Below are 27,592 nucleotides of genomic sequence, written 5' to 3'. Positions count from 1 at the left end.
TACACTTGAGAATTTAACTCGAGTTATATGCTTACTGCGCGAGCGTGCAGGGAATTATTAATTATATTATTACCAATGTGGAGGATATTTCTTGTTGGAAGCTGTCTTTAGTTGGGAATAGCAAATATAATATACACACTCATATATGTGATATAATTATTAAAAAGATATATATTTATGTGTGAAATGCGTGGAATTTATTATTATCGAAACTATTAGTTACGTAATTAATAAAAAGATTATGTATATTATTGCTAATAAAAATTTAATGATTAAAAATGTATAATGGTTTGAATTTAAGTAACCATCTTTCGAGAATTTTTGTTTAAATATTCTCGACGTGAGAGAATCGATATGCGAGAGACAATCGGTTTATAAAATTTTGCATCTTGATTGCGATTATTTTAATAGATTTTACACTTGAACCGGAAGGAATTGAGAAATCCGGAGAAACAAGGATATATTAGTAGTTGGCAGCTCTTTGCATAATCACGTCCAATTCTACGCAGATGTATATGTGTACGATGACGCGGTACAATCGTAGAAACCGAAATATGCAAAGTGAGCGACCTGACAAGCGTCCAGTATCGTTTATATTTTACGGCACAATCGACTCCACTTCTTCCGTGTTATGAGAAAACAAATATCGTTTCGTAGAAAGAAAGTGCACTCCGTTACCTCGCGTCCCGAACGTGCCAGTATTCTTTACGTCTTGGAAAACGTGAGAGACTCGGTAATTCTCTCGCGTCTCCGAAAACACCGCAAATTCCAACTCCCAAAAATATACTAATATATTTATTATGACAAACAGTGCTAAAAATAGATTAATACATTGAAATCTTTTTCTAATACTGTCGAATAATTTTGATACATGCGTATTATTAATTTTTTATATTAATTTTTATATTAATATGTACGTGTATAAAAATAATAATTAATTTCTTTATTTATATAGAATTAAAGTAAACAAAAGAGTTCTTTCATTTTTAACATGCTTCGAGAAAGTTTTCTATCGTTTGCTTATGAATATTTCTCTTTCAAGTTTTCTTGGCAATATTTTCGACTAGATTGACAACATTTAATCAACAACAACTTCCTTATGTTATTTACCTTTGTATGCTAAGGATGGTTCAAAGGAAGCACCGAAACGTTTATTATTATTATAGAAAATTTTTCTACATAATGTAAGTGCATATATTTATTGCGTTCGGTTCTTATTAGCCCTATTCCTCTCTTCCCAACTTTTTATATAAGACTATTAATAATTCTCGTATTGACAGAAAAACCCTCGTAATAGGGGGAAAAAAAAAAAAAAAACTTCCATTTTCGACACGTTTCTCGACAAAGCGTTTCTCTCGCCTTCCCTCTTTTCGCTTCCGCAATTTCTATTGTTCACCTTCGAAACAGCAACGATCGGAACACTAAAGCGTGAAGCTTTTGTATTCCCATTTTCTTCGTGTCTATGCATTCGAAAATAATACCCACGGTATATATAAATGTTTCAACCAGAAAAATATTACCGAATTCTTTGATGCATATAAAAATCGATTGTTAATATAATTTCATCGTTAAAAAAAATACTTAACATTAGAAAAGTTATTGGCGTATTTTGGCGAATAAAATTACAATGATTCTAATAAATAAACAAGCCACTGCGCGCGATTAATATTTCAATTCTGATTTTAATCTTTTTTAAAAATTTAGTTATTTCTCTTTCAAAAATTTAAGGAAATAATATGTTTATATCCTATAAAGTCTGTGCTAAAAGGGAACTTGTCTCTAATTTCTTAAAAGACTTGTCATTAAAATAGCTTTGGAATTTTACAGCGATAGAACACCCACTAAATAATTATAATAACATAATAATTCTATAAACAAATTATCTCTCTGATGGGCAAATGTAATCGATCGAGACTCGGCGATCATTGAAAAAAAATTGACTATTATATCGATCTATATAATATCTTTCCTTCGTCCTCCTTCGCTATAGAGCTGGAAATTTCTCCACGATATTGAACGCGCGTCTCGCACACGTGTATGTTTTTATGCTCGCAGCGACGATACATCGTCGTGCCACACAGCTGCGGATATTTTTAACGGAAACGCAACAAGACACTCTCGAAAATCGCGGTCCGCAAAAATCGGAACTCATAAAAGGGCGGAGGATTGATTACGTCGTAAACTCTCTAGTCTGATTTTCATCACGTTATGATTTTTATGCTACTCGCGTGCGAGCCGACGATAAGTCGCTCGTATAGCTCGTTTAAACCGTTAATTTTGCGCGAGACCTTGAAAAGGTTTTTTTTTGGTTTTTTTTTACCAGTAATTAAGATACCAATTTTTGAAAGTAAGCGCGTTTAAAGAGCATCGCGTGTTGTAACTGCAAAATTAAATCAAATCAATTTTACCCTGTACAAAAATTTCCACATAGAATGAATCGATTTCTGAAATAAAAAAAAATTAGCTATTAGCGTAAAGAAAATTCGACACCATTATGTGTACATTACGTGGAGAATTATTTTTATATTTTCAACGCGCTAATTCTTTTAAAAAGAACAAAGGAAATGAACGATATTCGATTTCCATTAATTAATTCATCGAGCTTTACTATGCATTTGTTTCGACACTCGTCGTCACCTGCCGTTTCATTTTATCATTATTGTGAGTTCTCGGAATTATTTGATTCGGTCGTCATCAGTTCCCTCCGGAGCAGCTGAACGTCGTACGACAAATAGAATCAGAGAGAGAAAGAGAGAGAGAGAGAGAGAGAGATTCGCAGTTCGATTAGTATGCATATAGGGGCGCAGGTGAAAATTCTGGTACTTTATCGAGATATGCGACAACTCTCGGCGACAACGCAATGCAATTAGCGACAGCTGCAATGGCCAGTGCGCATAATCGCTCCCGCTGGTTGCGAGAGAGTAAATAATTTTCTTGCGCATTCAAATGACCGGTCTCCTCTGTCTCCTTCATCTATCTTGTCCTCGTCTCTTTCTTCTCGCAGTCTCCTCAAACTTGACGTGTACACACGTCACGTAGCAACGCAGAATGAATCTTTTCTATCTCTCTCTACACCTGACATGCTCTACTACAAGGTGTTTCTTGTAGCATGATATGTTGAACTTTGATCGTTAATAAAGTAGAGAGAAACCGTTTCGTTTTAACGAAAATTTTAAGTAAAAATAAAACATTGTATTCTCTCTATAAAAGATAATTTTATTTTTAATTAATTTTTCGCGATAATTTATTTCTTTCATACGTGATTTATTTATGAGCGCGTCTCTATTTCTCTAGCGAAATATCTGCTGGCGTTACGTGTATCCCCGCGAGTATTTTATTCACGATTGACCTTGCCTGTCGGCTATCGAGACGTTTTTCGTGCAATCGCAGTACAAACGGGACTTCTTTACACAAAGAATATACTGTGTTGCTCGATTATGCCATCGTCAGTAGCGTCGGGGAAAGAAGCTGACAAGACCAACTTCGCGGGACACGACGGTTGATTTGATAAGGCGTAAAATACGCTGTAGTTAAATGGAAAACGAGCAGTCGAGCAGCGCTTGTTCCTCGACGTGATATTCAAATTATTAATTCGTCGAGCAAAATTAGAGGGAGAAAAAAATAAACAGAGATAGAAATGCAAAACAATTAATGAATACGAGCAATTTTAAATTAATCATTATAATAGAATTATTTTACAAAGAGAGAAGAGTTTTTGATACATACGTATGTATAAAGAGAGAGAAATTCTAGAAATTAATTTTATTTTAGTATCAATATTTTTCTCTCTACTAATTTTGCTAGGGGGACACGAACATTTACTATTATATTACGTAATCTGTGATAGTTGAACATGTCACGAGAATAACGAATTTTATGTTCGCTAGGACGTGGAAGATGGATCTAATTTGGTTCATTATATTTTACGGGATAACGATAATCCGTCGATCCGGTTGGGTCGTTGTAATAAGATTTATAAAGCCTTTTTCACGTTCAGGGCGTGGCACCCGACAGCAAAACGTCGCCGGCCAACCGATAGAGGAGAAAGAGAAAGAGAAGAAAGCCGAGGGAATGTACCTGAGGGAATGAGCCCGCGTACAATCCGCGGAACGAAGACGCCACCGTTCGAGGACGCCGGAAGGACGCCGAAGGAATGTTAAAATGAGCAGTGGAAAAATTGTTGCCAAGACTTTTGCCGGATTTAGAATTCCAGAAGCGAGATAACAGAGAACGCGTGAAAAATTCCGGAGATAGCGACGCGAGAGAAACGCAGGATATATTAACATCTCTTTCGCTAGAGTCTCGAAGAATGCGGCGTGGAATGAGAATTCCCACCACGAACCGCGCCGATTAAGATTCGAGAAGGATAAACGAGATGGTGTCAGAAAAGTTCTGGCGGAAAGCGACAGGACGGCGAAGAGAAGTACAGGAGGGCATCAAAGATTCGCAAGATGTCGAAACATATAGGTCTTGTTTCGTGGACGCTACACTGGTGGTATTCCACGTGTCGCGGAATAAAAATTGCAAGAATGGGGGTTGCGCGGGTTAGGATTCGGGTGAAGATTCACTCCCCGGAGGGCGAGAGATCGGAATTTATAGCGGAGGGTTCGCTGGCGCAAAACACACATACACACACGTATAATACACCGTATCGCAGGCTTAGGGCTCGCGAGATACGTTGCGACGGTCGGGAAACTGTGCCAAATCGGCGCCAGCCGATAGTCGCCCTAAATTTTCGAATAACCGGAAGAACGAGACTCGGGCGAGCGACCCCGATCGTGGGCCAGAAGTAACGACTTTCGGGTATCCTTTGCGAAAAGGTCAAGTCTCGATGTGTATGTATGTGATACACCATTACCGGGGAATATCGATTACTCTCGTAAATTCTAACATTGCGATAATTTAATACCTCTTTACGTGGAAATAACTTGTCAATCGATCAACTATAAAATCCTCTAAAATATATATATTCCTCTTTAATCTTTAAAAATATACGATATATAAACAATATATATTTTATTATTTAAAGTATATCCTATACATTTATACAAAGATAAGAAAGATATAATATATATTTATCGATTATAATTAAAGACTTTACAAATTTTCACTGGACTCCTTCTCGAAAGTCTTTATTTAAAACTCGTAAAATGTGATATATTGAATGACTTTTAATATAATTTCTCGAAGCTAAATCTGTTTTCCATCTATAATTTTTTTTAATTGATTTTTTTACGAATATGTTGTTTAAAAAATTTCAAAGATTGAGTATAATATCAAGATGAGAAAAGAGAGAGAGAGAGAGAGAGAGAGAGAGAGAGAGAGAGAGAGAGAGAGATACGTGATAAATATAATTGTCTCTTTTATATGATGATACTTGGAAGCATTAAATCTCGTCCGTCGAATCGATTTTAATCAGCGCGATGAGACACTTTGGAATAAAATAATAGTCGATGTGTTTTCTCACGATTTCAGATGCGAAACGAAAGTGTGAAATAATTCGATGCCTTTCGATCCCGTGTATAAAAACAAAGCCCCGAAAGGCGGAAGAAGCACGTTCTGTGATCATTATTTCTCACGGTCGTTACACGATAATTCCTCCATCGTTACCGATAATTTTTCCACAGAAAAAAGAATGATATCATATGTGCCGCGGTTTTCGCTTCACCGGCAAACACGGGTTGTGCATTCGGATGCGCGCACGCGGCCATAAGGAGTGCACGTGTTCGAAAGAAAGACCGCCCTCTTAGACTCCCCGAAGAAAACGACACTGCTGCCGTTTCGTAAAAATATCCGAGGACAGGAAACGTCGTCGTTTTGTCGACGTTTCGTATCTCTCTTTTTTTTTTCCCCCGCCGACGCGCCGCATCGCAAGAGAAGAGAGAGAGAGAGCCGACTTATAGATTACCAGAATGCGTTTTCGAAATAACGTGAAGACGCGTCGATGTACATACGGAGTGTTTCAGACAAAGCTGGATTTAGGCACAGTGTGTTTGGAATGGCTACAAATTTTTCTTTCTTTTTTTTTTTTCGGAATCGGCGAGAAGGGAAACTTTTCTAAAAAGATAATTTTTCTCCCCGCGTTATCGAGATATTATTTCCCGATGCATCGTGTCGTAATATATATATATATAGCGGAAAGATCGATTCGAGAATATTTGTGAAGATCCAACGCGCGGCCGATCGGAACATCCAGTATAAATTCGCGACGCAAACACACGCGCGCCCTAAAATAATACCAATCTTCGACGCGTTGCGCTTGTTTGCTTAAGAAAATATTTTGGTACGCGCGCATTTAAAGCGCGCGCGTTGATTCCGCGTTGCTACGGGTGCGTAGAGTGGAGCCGATAATATATATGAGGCTGTTCAACGTATTTATGATGAACAAGTGGAGGAGAAAACGCTTCTCCTCTCCCCTAGGCTTTTCTCTTTCTTATTTTTAGATGGTCGTCCGAAGGACAGACACATCCTGGCTATGTAAAAGAAAATAATAAAAAAAGGCCTAGATAATGAAATATTTTTTGCATCTGAATATGTTTTGCTGCACGCGCACATAATTTATGTAAATATATATATATATATATATATATAACTATTATATTGCAATTAATCCTTTGATAATATTTTATAATTATTAGAATTATCGAGAGAGGAAGAAAAGTGTATTGCTTTTTCTAGTTCTCAATTATGCAGTATCGTTCGACTGCGTCGTTTCTTGGATATGATTGTTTTTTATAATAATTACCCCCTAATATTAAATTCCACGAATTATTCATTTTTATTCGTCGCAAGCGAAATTTATGCGACTTACGTTATCGGCGAGGTGTTCGGCGAAGAAGAAGCGCGGGGTCGCGTTTGGAATTCTGATAGAACGGATCGAAGCGGCGCGACGCGAATGCATCGCGATGCACGCATCGGTGCGTAGCGCGTCAACTGGTTCGCACATTAAACCAAACGTTCGGCGAAGATTCTTTCTGCTTCGCCAATAAAATTCTACGATAAACGCAAGATTTATTAATAAATTAGAGTACGCCTGATTTCAAATGTTACTCATATATAGAGAGAGTGTAAACTGGTTAACTCTTATCGATCCGAAATAATTTTTATAATCCTCGTTGCAATCGAAACTTGCTTAATATTTATTATAGACATCGATGAATAAAATAACATCCGTTAGAAAGCTACTCTCCCATTTTTTAATTTTTTTTTAATTCTCCGTTTTAACTCTCTCCCGTTTTAAATCTCTCATCTTTGTTCCGGAGAAAAAAATTTAGATAAAAATAATTCTTCGTTCTAAAAATGCACGTTCTAGAAGCGTAAATGAATTTTTTCGAATGCACACTTATTACGTTTCTTCGAAAAATTATCTAACAATATATCGATAGATAAATAAAAATATGACGCATCACGAATGCGATCTGCGATAATGTGAGTGCGAGAGCGGGGGAGAAGGGGGCACCGGATCCCTCGGGGCACGGTACTGGGGCCTTATGTACCGCGCGGGAGGTGCATAACCGGCGACGCGTACATACAACTGACTAGTTAACGAGATCGATATTACGGCAGACGGTGGCCGTTATACATGCGCCGCCTTACACGCGCGCGCACATACCGCGAGAGATGTCGATGTGCGCGAGAAGGACCGCGGCGGCGATTCACACGCACGTGGGACACCTCTACACGTGACATATTGCACGCGCACGCGCTTCGGTATAACACTCGGAACCACGCGCGCCTGTGTATTTCGTGCAATGCAATCAGACTTTTACTACAAGTGACAGTCTGAATCTCTCGTCCTTCGCGTTGACATTGGTCGATTCTGTCGTTACACGTTTAGCATCGAATGCGATAAAAATATAAGCAAGATTAGTAGATATATAAATAATAGATTTATTAATTAACGTAGTAAAATATTAGATAGATAAGCCCTAAGGTGGATGACCACATTTTGAATTAAATAAAAATATAGATTCATATAGATTTTAACGATAAGATGTAATTGTTTAAATCGTCCGAGCAATTTTTTTATTCTCATATTTCACAGTTATATTTATTAACGCAATCTGTATAGGATAGTACAGTATTTATAACGAGATACTATTTTTAATCTTGAACGCGGCGTCGAAAATAGCCGATGTCTACGCGAATGGATTTCAGTATACTCTCTTTCTCCTTTCGTCGTTCTCCTATTTTCCTTCGCACACGAGCTCATCTACACGTGTACGAGCGCGCGCGCGCGCACGTTGCATGTGTGGTTAGGTTACACTTACGTTAGCCGGCAGGGCTGGGCCCGTAGGCCGGAAAACATTCGTTTTATCTTATTGAAGGGGTCGAAAGGTTCGGTCAGGTAACGGAAGGGCCTTGCGAGCGAGCGCGAGTAGAATAAATTCATCGTTGAATTTACGCTTTTGACAACACATCACATATTGTGACATACAATACTGTGAAGTATTAAAAATTTTCTAAAATTTCTTTCATTTTTTTTTTCACGATTGAGAGATAATTTTCTAGAGGGGAAAAAAAAAAAAAAAAAATCTGATAGAGATTTCTTCGCGTAAGGAAATAACAAATCTTGGCTACAATAAAAATTCTCTCGCATTACTTTCGATGCTACAGATGATTCAATTAATTGACTTAATTTTAAACAGATTATTGCATTGTCTTTCTCTCTCTCTCTCTCTCTCTCTCTCTCTCTCATTCATATAAAGGAATTTTATTTTATTTGTAATTTTCTTTCTGCGCGTTATTTAAATCACGTTATTTTTACGAAGTTATTACGGTACTTTGCAATAATAATTCTTACGAGTGCAATATTAATGAACATCGAGATATATTTCATAATCAGGTCACACGCGGGAAACATCTGCATCGCACTCTGTGTTGCCGCGCGTGAAATCTTGTCGAGATCTGTTATAGAAATTAAACCAGCCGCGTCTACGCCAATGCACGATTAGAAAGTCGCGGTAGATTAAAATTTCCATGAAGCGAAGATTTTTGCGTGAAATTTTATCAAAGTAGTTCGAAGCTTACATGATACTGGAGAAAATTAATTTGTCTTCCGCGTGGCGTATATTATTCTCGGCCATTAGATAAAAGCTTTGTTTCTTTAGTTCTCTAAAGCGATCTGTGCATTTCTAACAAAGCTAACAACTATATCAATAACGGTAAAGAATTTTCCGCGCGAAATGATTGAATAATTTGTTCATGGAGCGAAAAAATATCTTAACGATTTTTTTTTTTTTTTTATTTCCTCCGTTTAAGAGGGAAAGTTTTGATTTATGAGTGAAATATTTGGTTTTGGGTATACGAAATAAACGTCAAGTCGAAGGCTGAGATAACACACTTTGTAGAGAGGCGATGGACGTTTGTTAGAAATAAAAAAATCAATCACTACATCTAACGATTGATAAGATAAGGTAACAATAAGTGACATACGTTAACAGGATTTGATAATTAACAACGATTACGATTAAAAATTCTGTTACAATATACAAAATAATCGATATTCAGGAAATCTTTTGTTACTTCTCAATTTTCAGCATTAAATATTTCATTATAATAATTAACAATATGCGCAAACTTTGTTCTGTTGAAGCAAAATCTATGTAAAATTAATTGTGAAAGAAATTTCACACTTTATTTGTAGTCCCTTGATCTATTGGTGCATTTCAATATTGAATAAAATATTAAATAATTTTCGGATAAGAAAAATTGGTGTCAATCTCTATTAATTGATTTCAAAAAAAATCACACTTCTTCATAATGCATTGATGCGAGTGCAAATACTGTGCGATCTTCCATCAAGTTCGATTCGACGTATGATCTGAGAGCGATCTAGGAGTGCCTGTTGCACATTGCAATCACTCGTATGCACCAGCATTCCAATGATGCTGCAATTGTTTGCACTTGATCGCCTCTCACCGTATTCCACAATGACGGCGCGTTCTCTCAATACTAAACACGTAAATCCTTCTCGACTTGACGAAAGAAATGCGAATTATTTTGGAGAATGGCACGCGCCCCGAATATCTCGCTCTTTCCTCTGATTACTAGGCATTCCATTAAAATACGATTGGGCTGATCGATGATTCATTAGACTCCTCATGATTTATTTCCATGACAATAATGAATCTTACGATATCATAAGAATAGAATTAATAACAATAGTAATCTTTCTTGACAAATTCTATCTTGTGCATATGCGTTTTATAATTCAGATACATAAATTGCGAAATTTCAGAAGATGTAGTTACTAATAAAAATAATCGTCTTAAATTCAAACTCTCAGCACAGACGACTAAAAAATAAAACAATGTACACGTTAATACGTTTAATTTATAATTGGAAACAAGGCGATTTGTTTTATTAAAATAAAATATTCTGCCGAGCATATTGAAATAGAAAGAAAGTAATGCAAATTTATGTACGAGCGATTATCCTGAATCGTTCAAGAAAATATTCAAGATTAACGAAGCTTTCGATCTGGCTTCGCAAACAAATATCCGGTATTGAATAGCGTATGCATGAGATTAAACGGATATCGATGGAATGCGGATCACGAAAAAAATCCCTTCGTAAGATAAGAAATTATCTTTACATCTTTCAAGCGAAGATCGCAACTTTGTTTCGAGTACGACGCGAGTTTCTCCTCTTCTCACGCGGAACGATGTGTTTATTTGCAAATCGGCTGGACGCCTCGTTTTCTCAAGTGGAATTCCTCGTTTCTCTCGAACGCCAATTTTTAATTCGCACGCGAGTTAATCCGCATTTTAAACACTGAACAACGTTCGCTTTTTAATAACTGCACATCTCTCGCTTGCATGCCCGACTTCCTTCGATTTATTTTTCGCGCACCGTGTATTTAATCTACAATATAAGAAAATAAATTTTCTAAAATATTAAATATGTTTCTATATAATAGTCTTAATTCGTCAAAAAAGATATAAAATATATGTAATCGTGTGCTTTTAAATTATATAAATATTTTCACATTCAAAAGTCAATTTTTTTTCTTATACCTTCCACATATTTCTTCTCATCGAGTATATTTGGCCTATTTTTAATAAGAAAAGTCACTATAATAAACAATATATAATTAATATATTAAAAACATTATATAATTAAATAATCAAGGTTACAAATTTGAATATTTCTTTTCTCTTTACGGGTTTGATTCATCCCGTGATACATAACTCAGGAAGCGCGACGATTTTGTTTGACTTCCATCTGTAACTTTTCGGATAGAGTGACATATTTACGTGTGCGTCGAGCTTTACGTAAGCCGATGCGTATCTTTCCGTCCGCGAAAACGAGATGCTGTCTTATTTTCTCCCCGTGTTACGCGACATCGAAATTGGTAACGTGCCATCTTGCGTATCGTATCTCTTCGGGCACGGCAAATAAATCGCACCTGTTCGTTCGTCGAAATCGCGCTCATTAATCTTCGCGGAGTGGATTATGGCGCGAAGCTCTCAATGACACGTCAAAATGGACTCGCTCATAATTAGCTCGTATTCGAAGTTCAATTAATTGAAGATACGTTATCGGCCGCGAAACTCGAAACGCTGCCGTTGAAACCGCTGTCTAGACGATACATTATTTTCCGACTTTGAAGGATTATGCGAGAAAAAAAATCTTACGACGAGAATCCACGTGTCACTTACGATAAGCCAAGAATGAAGGAAGATGCTGATACGTTTTTTTTTTTTTTCCCCGAGAAGATCCTTTATGATTAACGATCAATTGTCGAATAATATGTGACTTTACTTCGTAAAATAGAAAAAAAGAATTTTAATATTTCTGATATTTTTTTTACACATTAAAACTTTAATTCAATTTATTTTTAAATAAATAAATATATATATATATATATATCCAGAGAACTTTCCACTATTCATATAGAACACATTCGTCTTCCTTTATCTCGAAATATGTATTTTTTAAAATATTATAGATATTTCGATTATAAATTCAAATTCGTAAAATTCGAATTTAAAAATAAAAAAAGAAAAATACATGGAATTAAATATATATACAAAAGATTAGGTCATTGCGTGTCAAATGTCGATTTTATATTGCCGATATTTATATAATTTTGTAGAAAAGTTGAGAATGAAAAATATATTGATATTACTTTCTATAAGTTTGAAATATTGATATTCCATTTTCTCACGATAATGTATTATTCTCTCAAATTACAAAGTCTATAATACGGAATATTTTTTTAACGTCATAACCAATTGAATAATCTTCAACACAAATTTCTCAATTTTCTATGTTTTTGTAGAGTGTAAAAAACGTCTGATAAAGATTATAACATCGAAGCTTCGAACCGAAGCACCGTATCGCTTTGATGTGGTATGTTTAAAATAATCGATTATCGGAAAATGTTTATTTTAGGAGAGCGTCTCGCACAAAAATGAAATTTTCGTACGGAACGGAATATAAATTTCGTACTCTACGGATCCTTACACCGACATAAAACCGTGATAGCGCGTCTCCCGTAGCGAACGGGGGGAATCCGTAATAAAGGAGAAAGAAAGAATATAAAGCCGTAAGAAAAACAAGATGCGTTTCACTTAACGACCGCAATGCTCGCGAGTATTATTTGTCTTTGTTTAACTTTCGGTAAACAACAAGGATTAAATGATACCGTGAGCGTTGCGGTCGTTAAGTGGAACGCGCCCAAAGACTCACTGTTAAAGACGAGCAGCTTCCGCGTGGAGCCCAGCCGCTTGATGGGTGACTTGACGCCGTCGATCTCGTCCTCGTCCATGATCCCGCGCCGGCGACGACGGTGTGCGAACCTTGATTCCCTGCTCTTCCTTCAAGCGCGAGGGGAAGGGAGGATGGATGCGCCTCGTCGCACGCACTCACACGCACTCGTAGAAAACGTGCGAACGTACGTATATATCACGCAACGCGCGCCGGTTGCGCGTTCTATCGCGGCGCGCGAACGACAAAACGGCGGTGACGCGAAGGTGGACGCGGGACGGGTACGCGCGCGCGCGCGCGCGCGAGACTCGCCGCGCTTCAGAACATTCTCTCTCTCTCTCAAGAGAGAGAGAGAGCACAAGACGTCCCAGGACTTCTGCCTGTCCTATTGGAACCGGTTTAACGACGGGCAAGCCGTTCGCTCGTTAGACAAGGAACGAGGAGATGTAGATTATTGTAGACACACTACCGATCCGCGCGTCTTTTTACGCACACACACAGCCGTTCCGACGTGCGTGCGCTCGCGTTTACTTGCCGCGGCTACTCGCGTGCGTGCGCGTGTCGATGCGATCGACGGCGGAGCGGGCCGAGGGGAGCCGACGATCGGTGGCCGAGTTCCCCGATCCTGTTCGTAGATTCCTGAGCGTGGCTAACCGGACGATCCGATCTGACCGTTACGCTCGATTCGACTGATTGAAGTTAGCAGCTCGTACTGAGTGCGCGCGAGCACGCTACTTAGGCGGCCACTCGCCGCAAAGTGCCTGCCGGCTGACTGGCTGGTCGGTCCCAAAGCCGTCCCGCGCGGCGCGGATATTCTTGGACGAGGAACGTATATTAAATTCAACCGCGAGGGCCCTCCGCCACCGTACTCCTCCTCCGAAGCCTGAACACATCGTCACGTTTTGCCCGCGACGTGAGTCGCGTCTCGCGTCTCGCACGTCTTAACGGTTGGCGTTGCCTGGCAACCGTTAAATAATTGCCGCGCTCGAGAGGCGATGACACACTCTTAGCGCCATCCATCGGAATAGATTGTAATCTATGAGCAAAGTAAAGGGAATTGAATGATAAAGAAAACGCTTGAAATTATAATATATAAACAAAAGAAATTGACTTAAATTTTTAAAAGCAAAGATTCAATAAATTCTTCGTAAAAGTAGAAAGAATAAATTAAGTTCAATAATAAAAATACTCACGCATAAGCATACTATTGTCATCCATTTAATGATCTTGATGATAACGGGAGAGGTAAAACAGCATATGTTGAACATCCTGCGAATTATTATTACAAAATTATATTACCAATACGAATTACATGAAAATGTAAATTATGTGAAAACAAATAATTAAACAATTAATGTAGAAATGTATAAATATATTCTAAAATTAAAAAAAGAGAACTTTGATTTGGAAAAAATATATATTGCTCTTCCATTAAAAAATAACCCGTAAATATTAAAATATAACTTTTTTTGTCATCAAATTGTTCAATTTCTTGCATTTGCATTATTAATATTTACTTTTCTAATTTACTTCTTAATTTTTTATAATTACTATTGTACAAAATTATTTTCTCATCCTTATTCTTTATTACTCAAATCAGGACAAATCAGTTAACAAACTCAATAACTCACACAGATACATCAGTTTCTATGACTACGATGTGCAAAACACTACTCAAGTAATATCTTGCTATTATATCAAGTAAACGCGCAGTTGAGACAGTGTCGCCGGTCACTGTGTTCTCTCTCTCGAACAAGCAATTAAAATGTAAAATGTAATTTCGACTAACATCTGACGTTTCACTGAATTTTTCGAAAAATGGACGCCGAGAGGAACAGTTCCAGTAAAATCGGCGAACGACCGATTACCCGCTGGCGACGCGAGCATCCGGAAGATGCACGCGGCACCTCATCGTCGAACAAGATTGATAGACCGCCGACAGGTTTTGTAAGACCTCAAAGCAAGTACGAGCGACCGAGGTCACGCCGAGGACACAAGGATGAATCGTCGGAGTACGTCAGCTCGGCTACCTTCCGCTCGCCGACACCCGGACGTCTCGCCCTGGCGAGACCTCCATCAGCGTCCTTACTATCAAATCGTGCACCAACTGCAGGCATCGCCAGAATAGGCTCCGGCCTAGGTCGTTCCGGCACCGGACTGGCGACTGCCAAGCAATTCAATGTCAGTATGGTCGACAGGCCGATTACGCAGCACGGGATAGCAGGCATGCGACCAGGTACCACCAGAGGTTTACCAATGACGAGGTAAATATCATCGTGATAACAAGTCATCATATAGACCTTAGAATAATTTAATGAAAGGACACAAAAATTAAGTATTTTAAATCTCTCTTCAGAAAGACTGTATAAATCTTCTGTGTTTTTTACGTTCTTGTATAATTATAGTACTATTTGCCGAGCAATTTTATCAATACATTTGAAATATATGTTTACAGACAAATCCAAGACAAGAGATATTACGAGGGACTGTTACAACTTAAGATACGAGAATTAACGCAGGAAGTCGGGAAGATAATGAAAGATATCGAGATACAAAATAAAGAAAAAGCCACTTTTTTGCACTATGACAAGAGAGCCAAGAGTTTGGCCGCGGAATTGACAAATCTGCAGGCCGAATTAGCGGATTACAATCTTGTCGTGGATAAGATGACTCTAGATGTTGATAAGGAAGTAATCGAGCAAGAAGCTAAAGAGTTGGCGATGATGAACGAGCGCACAATTGCGGAGGTCGAGAGGATGTTCGAACAACGGAAGGAGATGGAACAGAAACTTCACAAGATGGAGAAGGATATCGAGAACGAGAAGAAGAGAACGGAATACATCATTGAGAATATGGATCCGCATGCAAGGGAGAAATATGACGATCTGTTGCGACAGAAGACAGAATTGCAAGAGCAGGCGCAACAGATGCAACGCGAATTGGATCAATTATCGAAGGAACAAGTACAATTGGAAGAGCAGATAGCGCTATCCCAGTTGAAACAGGAAGCAGTGAAATTGCAAGTGAGAATCATCGAGGCGGAGAATAAACGGGACAAGTTGCGGGAGGAAGAGGGTAAGAGATTATCACCAGAAGATGAAAAGGAGCAGCTTCTGCAGAAGATCAAGCGCGACAACACTGACATCGCCGCAACCGAGGCTCAAATAACGGAAAAGGAGAAAAAGGTGATGGAATTGGAGCAACAGTTAGAGCAGTTGGAAACCGATATGGAAGACGATCATTCAGAAAAACAGGCTAAATATCAGGAACTGCGTAAGCGTGAGGAGATGATGGAGGAGTTTATGTCCACGTACGAGCAAAGCAAGCAAGAGGAAATGGAGAAGTTGGAGAAACTTGAGCGAGAGATCGTTAACAAGTTAGAGGCTGTTACAAACGCAGTGGAAAACAATGAGTATCTCACAGAAGCCGAAGAGGCGGCTATTTTGCGGGACAAATTACCGTACAATGATTACGAGATCGCGCATCGCGACGACAATTTTGAGGAATTGAAGAAGGACTATGCAATCATGCAACAAACATTCAATAGGCTGAGAATCCTGGAGGAGAAACTGCAGTTGGAATCCAAGCAGATAAAAGAGAAACTGAAAAAGCAACAGAGTGAACTGATCGTTCTGGAAGATCTGGACGGCTTGAAAACGCGAAATGAATTCGAACGAGATGAATTAATTGCCGAACGTGAAGGACTTATGACAGACGAAACGGTTTGCGAGGACGAGCTCAAGTCACTACAAACGGAATACAACGAGCTTAAAGAGCGATTGGAGAAATACGCAGTTTATCCGGAGATCAGTAATCTGGAAGAAAAATTAGAGAAATTGAAAGAAGATAATAAAAAGATCGAGGAATTCATAACCAAGGAAAAAGAGCGCGTAAATTACGAGCCGCTTAAAGAGAAAGCCTTTAAACTGATTAATGATTATAGTGTGACACTTCAAGAAAATTTAAAATCTCTTTATTAAACAATGATTTGCCTATCTTCTCGTGAGATATACTAATAGAAGCTTTACTCGAAAACGATCAATAGCAATAAGAAAACACAAAACAAGGAATAAAACGATAGAAATTCTCAAAATTAGAAATTTTATTATTTTTTCTTTGTATTTATTTTTATTTTTTTTTTTTTTTATTGTAATATTTATTGTAACATCGTTATTTAAGAATTCCTATCGTCCACCTTTTTTACCATCGTGCTTTATTTATCTTTGAATTACTGTCATTTCACGTGTATTATTCCTATTTTAAATACTCTAATTATTAACATTTATTTTATTCTTATCCTGTTCAAATTCTGAAGGAAGTGGAACTTTATTTGCTTGCAAAAACTGAATAAAGTTATTTTTGAATTGTTCATCGGGCTTAATATTCTTCGCACACATTAGCTTCCAAAGCTCTATTGCGTTATTGCAATCTCCCGTTTTACCTGTAAATGTAAACATTATCAACATTAATATCAAGCTCATACACACATTTTGGCAAAAGCACAGAAAATATGGCTTACTGTAAATAGAAAGAAGCATGTTGCTTAATAAAGCTAGATCAAAATTGTTCGAATCTGGAACCACTTTGAAGAGTTTCAATAAGTTATCTACACTATTGTTCCTTCGTGCATAGTTGAAATAGTGCAAAAGACTGTGCATGGACATTCTATGCTTCTGCAATAGAAAAACGCAATGAGAAAAATATAAATTAGAATATATAGTAAATATATGATTGATCAAGTTTTTGAAACTTCAGAAAATTATCCACAAGAATGAATTATTCTAAAAAGAAATAATATTCTCTTCTCATAATTATAAACAAACTACAAAAACTTAAATAAGTTATAAAAAATTACGTGTATAATCTAATTGTCTTTTTGATTGTAGTATCGAATTTTTTAAATGTTTGATTAATTTCATGAATTATTCTAAATAAAAAAAAAAATATATATAAAACAAATATATTATAATTGAAGAAGCATTTCAATTACCTGCAATACAGTTTGCAGTTCCTGCGTCTTCTCCAATGTTGCCAGTGCTAACATTAACAATGTATTTGCAGTGTCTATACCATAGAAACAAACAATTATATCGTACACCTTTTCAATGTACATTTCTACGTTGTCCAATTTCGAACTGTCTTTCTGCTGAAACAATACCGTCAACACTTCCAATGCCAATGGGGCTTTTTGGTACTTTTCAGCGCATGCGAAAAACATATCTAGAGTGCCCTGGATATCATTGTGTTCTAACGGTATCGCCACCAGCGGCCTCAATAGCTTAGTAGTTATATTGCAGTATCCTTTATTGAGAAGTAGATTCAACATCTTTTTTGTGTAAGAATGATACTGACTCCGCGCCAATGTTTGCAAAAGTATGTTACAATATTTCTCCGCGTTTGTTCTCAAATTAACATTATTGATGTTATTGATAATTTCAAAGGCTTTCTCTAGTTTATCCGCCTTCACCAACGCAATGGCAAACATCACAATTTTGATGTTATCTATTTTGAAATTGTCAGAATTGATCTGCAAATTGGATAGCAGCGTCTCGGCCTCCTTCAGTTTGTTATATCTGATATATAGCTCGAACAAATACATCTTCATGCCGGCTGTCCACTCGTATTGGCACGCGTCAAACTCTCGTTTTATTTCCTCGGCTTTCATCAAATTGTTTTCGGTACAATATGCCTCCAGTAATCGGCGCATGATGTTTCTGGTTGAAAAATTTTTGCTCTTTATCTCGACCAAATGACACGCTAGCTCGTTAGAATTCATATGCATCGGATGGCTTACGAACGCGAGCGCTGATTCTTTGAAATCGGCGTCCACTAGATTATCTATTAGCTTCAACAAGTTTACATTTTCCATAACATCGACATTTTTGTCCGATAGACTGTTCTTGAGAATAATCGCATCTCGTTGCGATATTCTAATTCTGCGTTTGTTAAATTCTTCCAAGAAAACTTGCAAATTCTCCATGGCAAATGCCGAATGTTTATCGTTCAATAACATTTTCAAAAATGAAGCGACGAAATTTTGACCGCGCGGAAATATCGTTAGTAACAATACGCAGTTCTTGACATCCTCTGTGGCTATATAAGCACGCACTAAAGGTTTCATCAGTTCTTTGTAATGTATTCTATATTGCCTACTGTGTGTGCACAATGATTTTATGTCTTGCATCCGATTCTGAGACAACAGAAAGGATATGAAGGGCGTATACGCGATACAACCGGGTACGCCGTTAATCAATAATTTTTGCAGAGTAATAGACGGATTTGCGGTGTTTACATACGGATATACATAATTCAGCAGTGTATCGGAGTCCAACCCCACTCCTGTGTCTATCATCGATTTTACGAGTGAAAAGATCTTAGCCTCCCCCTGATTGTAATGCGCTATTGCTAGTAAAGGCCAATAATAATGCGATCGTACCTCTATATTCTTTTCTCTCATCGCACTGAATATTGCGAGGCACAGATTTTCTCTGCCAAGTTTCAAGCCGGATTCTGCTACATTGGTCAATGCCAGAGGTTCGCAACCGGAATCCACGAAATCGATCGCATATCTCGTAATATCGTCCACTGATGCATTTAACATAACTAATTCGTTCAAGAAGCTATTTACAAAGCTTTTCGCAACATCTTTCGTTGAATCATTCATAGCAAAACAATTTATAATTGTATGAACATCCGTGATTCGATCAGCGCGTATCAGTTCTGCTATCGTCTTGCAGATCTGCGATTTGATAGCTGGTACAGAAGCCGTCAGAAAGTTCAGGATAACAGGGATGTGTCTACCATTATTGGACATACTCAAAAGCTTTATCAATCTCAGAAGATTTGTATCGCTTTGCGGTTCGTCGTTCAATATTTTAACCAGATTCGGAATGTCACCGAGTTTTGCATATCCACATGCTAGCTCTGTGTATGCTTTGTCCATAGATAGTTTCGCATCTTGCATGAGTGTTATCACGTATTCTGCCTGAGCGATATTGCCATTGCTCGCATAAATCTGCACCAAAGTGTTGAATTCATCTTCCTCGATAATGATGTTCTTCTCCTTTATCACAGATATGATATCTCGCAGATGATTACTGTTACCCATCTTTGCGACTGCATTCAGCAGCAAATGATATGTGTTTCTGTCTGGTTCCACACTCATGTCGACTAGAAATTTCTTAGGATCCACAGCAATCGAATTCTCCATATGAACTTGCAGCAGAGTATTATAATACTCCAATGTCAGTTCTTCGCTGTTTTTCTTCGCAAGACGCCATACCTGTATGTCAAAAATCAGATATTTAAACGGTCATCTTTTTCTTTCCATTAATATATCATCACTATATGCGTTAGTGTAGTTCCGTTTGTTTACGCTCATTTTTTAAGAATTTTGTATACAATTCCTTAATTATATTAAGAAAAATTTTATTTTACCTGATCCGCTAGATATTGCCTCTCGGTCGTTTCCAGATCGGACAAAAGATTGCCGCAACACTTGAGTAACAGCACACCGGTGTCGTGAGGCAGCTGATAGCCGGTCTCGTCGCATAGTTTAATAACCTCCTTCAAACTTTCCGCCGACACCCGGCCTTTTTTAACGTCGTCGCATAACGACATCAATTTATGATCGATGTCATCGACTGACGATTGCGGAACCGTCGTGCTGAATGTCCTAATGCACGTCGCGGTGTAATTCTCACACGGTCGCAAATGTGTCTGCAATCGAGGTAGACCGTGATGCGCGTAACGAGAAATATAACCTTCATGTATCGCGACATTCGGCATTTTGTGCGAGGACGACGACGAATGCAGATGCGAACGGACAACGTGCAACTTTGCACCGGCTCTGAGAAGCGTCACATATCTCCTTAATTGTAGCATTTTGTCAGTTTCAATCATCATCGATCAATCAGATCATCAAATGCGGATCGTTCAATATCAGTGTCGGTGGAAAATTGACGAACTAGTTGCTGGCACTGCTGGCAGCAATTTGCTGCGATGAACGAGAAACGCGCATGCGCGCTTATGGCGTATAGTACTAGCCCATACGTTGCACGGTTGCACGCGTAATCGGTTACATCATCGATTTATATTCCGCTCCGGATATATAATTCTAGCTCACAATCTATAATTCAGAAATATGTTTTTTATCCGTTTATTTCTTGAAGCACGTAATATTAACGCAGATTCGATACGGCTTGACTAAATTTTTTTCAATAATTAATGAAGGAGTTACCGTTAGATAGTAAGTATTATCCATATCATTAATCATTTTTACTAAAATATTTTTAATATTCAATTTGATATATAATCATTGTTCGTTAAATATTTTTTAATTGTTGTATAATATATGTATGGAAATTTTTAATATAAATCAATTCGAGCGCGTATTTATATATGTGAAAATAAATGTTCCCGCGTTAATAGAAGACGAGGCATCGCAGAGAGATTATCAACGATCTATAACATTATTTTCGAAATATTTTTGTGTCAACGTGCCATTCTAATAACGCCTTCACATCATTTCTAAAGTGTAATGTGGATAAGAATCTAATTTAGCTGAACTTGAATATTTTTGTTCTTCTAATTCATTATTAGCTAGTAATTAAAAATATACTATTTCCTCTTCGAAACGTTTGAAGGACCAATCAGAGTGAAGAATCTTACGCTTCGAAGTGAAAATAGCGTCAAACGGAGCGCATCCTAGTAGCGGAAAAGATAATACCATAAAACGGTAACGTATTTTTCTACACGTTGTATTATCGATGACCGAAGAAGAGGGACGGCGTGAGGATCGTGAAGTAAGGAGAGAGGGACGAATGGCGATTGGAATGTGGCGGCCTCAACGTCGAGCTGACCGATTGCTTCGTTGCTGAACGTTAGTACGGATTTACTCGTGATTTTTTGCAGTGTATTCGTCGTCGTATTCGTAAATCAAAATCGATAATCGTCGATAGTATATTTGAAACGATCGTCGAGTTCGCGGAACTCGCCTTGTCTACTGAAGAAACACACTACTGTAACGTACGCGGGTATGTAGAACCGACGTTTTGAAATGTTCTCTATGCAATATCTAGGATTTATATCTCGATGTTATAGCTTTGCTCCTCCCACTTCTGTCTTCGATAAATACATAATATATGAGATTATCGACATTGATCTATCTTGGTTTCGTATTTCTCTTATGAAACGTATAAAAAATTGAAAGTTTTATCGTATCATTTTTCTCGAAAGAATTTAACGGCTTTTGGCGGGATCGCCATCTTGTTCGCGAATCACAATTTCATTATTAAAATTGATATAATCGATTTTGAGATAATTGAGATATCGATTAACGACATTATGTGCAAAACCGTTGACGATGTTCGTCGCGCATCAAAATCTATGAAATTCGCATGTCGATAAAATCTCTACATATATACTAGTGCGAGCGAGTAAAGCTGAGATATTTTAACTTGACTAGCACGCTAGTTAGAGAAAGAAAAAACATACTAGTTTACTAACAGTTTAACTGATCTTTCTTGCTTCATCGTTTTTGCGTACGTGATAAATATATACGAGTTTATATACGAAAAAATGTGCAATTAAATGTATTGATTGTAAAGTTTAAAGGACAACATTTATACGTAAGTAATTATATAATATTTTACCTATATTTACTTGAAATAATATTTTGAAATCATATAATGGTCATCAAATTATGATATTCACGATGAATGTGTTTCCTGGTCTATTTTATTAACATGATTTCGTGGGAGCATATACAAAGGAATAATCGTAATTATTTCTATTCGGAGTAAAAAAAATACAGCGGAATGTCAATTATCTAAATATTGTATATATGGTAAGAGGAAAAATGTTTAATTTATATTAAAATATTTTTGATTATACATATATGTATATCTATTTATGCTTTTGTTGTATTATTTAATATATCGGTTACATATTTTTATTTTTTTGAATATTTTGAAGGGAGCTAATTGTAACACACACACACACACACACACACACACACACATACACACAGAGTGTCTTAACTTATCTGGATAATTAATATTAGGCATCTGAATTCGACATAATGCAATAATATAATCAGATGATACTAGAGAGAATTTATAAAAATATCTATGTTTTTTCTATTCTTGTTATATCTTACACACACAATTAAATCTTATTACACAAGCAACACACACGCATATGTTTTATAATAAGCATTAAATAGATGAGTAAAGATATATTAATAATACATAAATAAATAAATAAAGTAGAATAAATAAATAAATAAATAAATAATATGTAAATTGGATATTGGATTAATTATATATATATATATATATATATATATATATATATATATATATATATATATATGTATGTATAAATGACTAGATAAAATAATAAATAAATAAAATAATAAATAAATAAAATACGTGAAATAAGTAAGCGATTAAATGCATCGTGTACGACGTATTTAGATTCTGCGAAAATTATTAAGACGCACTGAAAGCAATGAATATTTCACATGACAAACTTCCCTGCGCAGGAAAGCCCTTAGCATAAATAGATATATGTTAAGACATAGTACATGATATATTATGCGAAAAGATAAATAAAGTATTTCGCATATTACTATTCATCTATTTATTTATTTATTATCCATAATAAGTTTATTTTTTAACAGATAATAAATAAATAGATGAATATGATAATTATTAAAAATAATTCTAGTTACTTGTCTTATCAAACTAAATTTTTATGAACTATATTCTATGTATTAAATTTTACAGACTAGGTTCTTGATGCCCATGAACTGAGATCGCGTACTCTACTACGTAAACGTAAGGGAAGATAAAGATTCGATGGATCATTTGCATATAAGGCTGTAACTGTAAGGTATCCTCGATTGTCAGCCGTGTAAAAAAAATCGTGAGTAAACAAATTATAATAAATTATTAAGCTCTTCGATCTCTCGTGCATAATTATGCACCAAAGAGCCAATTTTTAAACATTATTTTTTGTTAATCACATTGCACAAGTTAAGATCATATATATTTATCATATAAAAAATACATTTTGACGCCATTTTAGATCAAGCACGTTATATTTAGCTATCGTATAGAAAATATATATTTGGCAATATGGTGGCATATTTAGATGATTTTTTTTTAAAATTCCAAGATAAGTTGATTCAATATTGCATAATTATCTGCCAACTACTTCTATATATAATCTCTTGAAATTTTTTGATCTTCCCCCCAAAAAACTTTTCGAGTTAGTTGTCCATGAGCTTTCTTGACTAGATATCACTCGTATATAATATTACATATATATTAAGCATCTGATTTTCGCTAATTTTCTTTTTTAAATAATAAAATAAAGGACCTTAATTTTACATTGTTACTTACATCGACCTGCGACTATATATGCCGACTAGTGAGATTAATTTTAATTCTTGTACGAGATGCACGCGAGAGAATTTATACTATATTTTTTATAAAAATTATTACATTTGATCAAACTTATTATGCGATAAAAATGAGATATAAATTTATTATTTATAAATATTAAAAAAGAAGCTTACAATAAGTTTGATTAACTCTTCAATACGCATCGATCGTGATAACTTATAATTAAGTATAGTTTTGATCTTATCTGTCCAATTACGAATGAAATAATTTCGACTAGAATGCGACTAGAATTTAATAAAATCGATATTAGCGTAGTTATAAAGTATTAAAATAAGCACAGCCGCATAATACTCGAATACGATTATGTAACTTAATTTGCAAAACGTCTTTAAACAAAAAAAATGGTTATATGACTAGATAAACTGCTCCCTTAAAAGTAAAATCTAATATTAATTTTCTTATCTTATCCATATTCTAAATCTCTAAAATTTTCTTTTTACCTCTGAATAGTATATAAATTATTCTTTTAGAAAATTCTAATATATAAATAAGGCATTTAGATAAAAATTGTCAGTATATTAAATCAATAGATTGAATAAATCGTTAAAAAATGAGAAATGATTGAAATGACTTTGGACTACATAGTAAAGAAAAAATTGGTTAAGAAAAAGAAAAAAAGCAAATTGACTAGAATAAAATGGTTAAAGAAATGACTAGAAAAATTATAATATAATTCTTTTCTAGATTAAAGATATATATATTTGACTAGAGTTTAGTGACATCTTTGGTTTCTTTTATTATTGAAATATTGTTTATTTTGAGTACAAGTTTAGTTTTTCAAATTGTCTCTTTATGTATATAATTTTAAATTCTTTTTAATTGCCGTTTTGGTTTAATCTTTGGTTTAGACTAACGAGAATACTTTCGATCTGCGCATCTGATATTAAAATCGTTGAAAAATACTAATCTTATAACACAGATCAATTTCAGAATATTTCTTTAACTTAAACTATAGCAGGAAAGCATGGAATTATCATCTTCGTTAATGATCATTGCTATTATTGTGTGTTTATGTTTAAATAATACACTATTTACAAAAGCATCTTATAATATAATTAGAAAGCACAGAGATTTAGAATGTTCATAATAACTTATAATTCCCTAATATAGCTCTTGTCTGCATCGATAGCTGCTCTTGAGGACATTTTACTTTTTTGATATATATATATATATATCAATTAAAATAAATTAAATGCGCTAATGTATAGGCACTTGTTATATGTATTTTGCATAAGATTTATAGACTATTCCTCTCTATTCATTTGCATTCAAGGATTTTTTTATTATTATTATTATTATAAAAAGAATAGGGAAAGAATTGCATCTTAATTATTATAAATTTTTCACTTTTAAAAATATCAATTTCAAATAATATAGGTATATACTGGCACGTTTCCCGAAATATATCATACTTACTATTATTCAAGTTATAATAATTAGCTTAAACTTATTATTTTTGTTTCAAATTAAGATCATTTTACTTAATTATTAAAATTCTTTAAAATAATGCTAATGGCTAGAATTGACTAGATTTGCAAAATTTTTATGATTAAATTGAAATTTGAAAACTGTACAACGTATACTTCCAAAGGAATTAAAGTTATATGCGATTATCTAAAGAAATGACTAGCATTCTCTTATTTGGCATAAGTTTTATATGGCATCGCATCCACGGATTTCACATATCTGATATACACTATCAATATAACTGTAAGAATAATATTGATAATATAATAATTGTGATAAGATTGCATTTATCAATGGCCTGCATATCCTGTATCGAATATGAAATTGCTCTTAATTATTTAGGTCAATCAATTAAATAACTGACCATAAATGTATGTGATTTGAAATTATAAATAATTATATAATAAAAACCAGGATTATAAAGATTATAGATAAAGTGATACAGATACTTGTCAGCAAAATTACTCTAATTTACAAAAAGTTATATATTATAAATGGTTATAAATTATAAAGATATGTGAAAGAGAATTTTTATATACATATACAAATTAAATTTTATTTTACTCTTGTTAATTTTAAAGAATTCTAATTCTAATTTTATTCTATAATAAAGGAATGTTTACGTACGGTTTGCATAAGATCCAATTTAAAAACTTATGACACTAAAATTTAAAAAAAAATTAAGAGAGATTAAGGGAAATATTTAAACAACTTCAAATTTGCATTTTTTTTATATTAATATTTTGAAATATGTGATTGTCATGATCTTTGTAAAAAAAAAAAAAAAAATTAAATTTTGGTTTAAATTAGTGCCGTAATAATATTATATAGTTCTGACTAGATCTCTTGATATATTCTATGAATTAAACTATATTTGACTAGAATCTTGTTTATTATACTATATATTTTTTTCCATATGGCACATATCCCTAATAGATATTAGAAATTAAAATCATCTTTCTCCGTTGGATTTTATTAATATAACTTGGATAAAAGGAATTATGACTTAAAATGTATAACTCCATATTGAAAGTTATGACATTAAATAAACTTAAATTTAAATATAGTTGACTAGATATGAAGTTAATTATGAATATTAAATTTGATTTTATATTGTACTTTTTATAGCTCTTGCAGATTGAAAGTTACTAATTTTTACTTAATATTGTCAATGATTTAAATAACTATAACTTTAAATTAATCTCACTACTGTCGGCTTAAACTAAATTATATTAAAATCATGACTTAAATCTTGGAAACGCTCGGCTGCGAAAATTTTCATTGTTATGTGCAACTAAGCATTTTCGATACAAAAAGAGTAAAATCTTTTTTACATATAAATTACAATTTAATTTTTTTATTAAGAGAGAAATGCGTTCGCAGAAAATTTTTTTAACTTTTAACTCGCAATAATGCATATACATAGACTATTATTAATCAAAACAAAAAGAAAAGAGCAGTCAATGTCAAAGCAGAATCTGAACGCGAATGCAAATGCAGTTCTATGATAAAAATCCCAGCAAGAGTCACAGTAGTTTATATATATCTTGTAACGTTTCTCTATTTCTCATTTTTTCTCTTTCTCTTCTTATCCCGCCCTTTCTCTTTCTTTTCAAACTTTCTCTCTCTCTCTCTCTCTCTCTCTCTCTCTCTCTCTCTCTCTCTTTTTTTAAGATAAAGTTGAAATTTAAGAAACTGATATATGTATGGAAAAGAAAGATTTAAAATTTAAATTAAAATCAAAATATTTAAATTATATAATTTTTCAGAAATATATTATCATATATTGCGTTGATATTATATTATTTACATATATATATATCTAATTATATATATAGTATATATATAATATGTAATATATATATTAAAATTTTTATCAATGGGCTATAATTATAGTGCGTATACGCGTTTAAATTCTTAAATGAGCCTTTTTCTTTTTG

At 35.0% G+C, this 27,592-nt stretch overlaps 3 protein-coding genes and 1 long non-coding RNA gene across 5 annotated transcripts in view; 2 read left to right on the top strand and 2 right to left on the bottom strand.

Annotated features, from left to right (window-relative positions):
* The window catches only part of LOC138932792 (SLIT-ROBO Rho GTPase-activating protein 1), a 59,034-nt gene extending 45,419 nt beyond the window's left edge, over window positions 1–13,615 (bottom strand). The window contains exon 1 of the mRNA XM_070294955.1: window positions 12,697–13,615. Coding sequence (XP_070151056.1) covers window positions 12,697–12,775 — 79 coding nt within the window. The 5' untranslated portion in view covers window positions 12,776–13,615. The remainder of the gene's footprint in view (window positions 1–12,696) is intronic.
* Window positions 13,616–14,321: 706 nt separating this feature from the next.
* Window positions 14,322–20,676, bottom strand: Bsf (bicoid stability factor). The gene is made up of 4 exons (XM_070294042.1): window positions 20,152–20,676; window positions 17,705–19,996; window positions 17,234–17,387; window positions 14,322–17,155 (listed from the first exon to the last, which is right to left on the bottom strand). Exons 1-4 carry the CDS (start codon window positions 20,617–20,619, stop codon window positions 16,983–16,985), a joined length of 3,087 nt encoding a protein of 1,028 aa, XP_070150143.1. The 5' UTR covers window positions 20,620–20,676; the 3' UTR covers window positions 14,322–16,982.
* Window positions 14,399–17,544, top strand: LOC138932334 (intraflagellar transport protein 74 homolog). The gene is made up of 2 exons (XM_070294043.1): window positions 14,399–14,978; window positions 15,170–17,544. Exons 1-2 carry the CDS (start codon window positions 14,533–14,535, stop codon window positions 16,692–16,694), a joined length of 1,971 nt encoding a protein of 656 aa, XP_070150144.1. The 5' UTR covers window positions 14,399–14,532; the 3' UTR covers window positions 16,695–17,544.
* Window positions 20,677–21,513: 837 nt separating the features above from the next.
* The window catches only part of LOC138932610 (uncharacterized), an 87,958-nt gene continuing 81,879 nt past the window's right edge, over window positions 21,514–27,592 (top strand). For both annotated transcript variants that reach the window (XR_011446800.1, XR_011446801.1), the window contains exons 1-2: window positions 21,514–21,749; window positions 23,505–23,643. This is a non-coding gene — a long non-coding RNA (uncharacterized lncRNA). The remainder of the gene's footprint in view (window positions 21,750–23,504; window positions 23,644–27,592) is intronic.

The sequence above is a fragment of the Polyergus mexicanus genome, unplaced genomic scaffold (genome assembly GCF_030449975.1).
Source record: "Polyergus mexicanus isolate NDT 795.1 unplaced genomic scaffold, iyPolMexi1.0 SCAF_4, whole genome shotgun sequence".
Taxonomy (NCBI): domain Eukaryota; kingdom Metazoa; phylum Arthropoda; class Insecta; order Hymenoptera; family Formicidae; genus Polyergus; species Polyergus mexicanus.
Note: the sequence above shows the minus strand (reverse complement) of the source record. Positions and strands in the feature narration are given on the sequence as shown.

What these genes read in the sequence shown, in the direction of transcription:
- LOC138932334 (XM_070294043.1), top strand. Translation starts at nt 14,533, where the DNA reads ATGGACGCCGAGAGGAACAGTTCCAGTAAAATCGGCGAACGACCGATT. An exon ending in AGAGGTTTACCAATGACGAG is followed by an intron (nt 14,979 to 15,169) that starts GTAAATATCATC and finishes ATATGTTTACAG; the next exon opens with ACAAATCCAAGACAAGAGAT.
- Bsf (XM_070294042.1), bottom strand. Translation starts at nt 20,619, where the DNA reads ATGATGATTGAAACTGACAAAATGCTACAATTAAGGAGATATGTGACG. An exon ending in GGCAATATCTAGCGGATCAG is followed by an intron (nt 19,997 to 20,151) that starts GTAAAATAAAAT and finishes TTTGACATACAG; the next exon opens with GTATGGCGTCTTGCGAAGAA. An exon ending in AACTGCAAACTGTATTGCAG is followed by an intron (nt 17,388 to 17,704) that starts GTAATTGAAATG and finishes TTTCTATTGCAG; the next exon opens with AAGCATAGAATGTCCATGCA.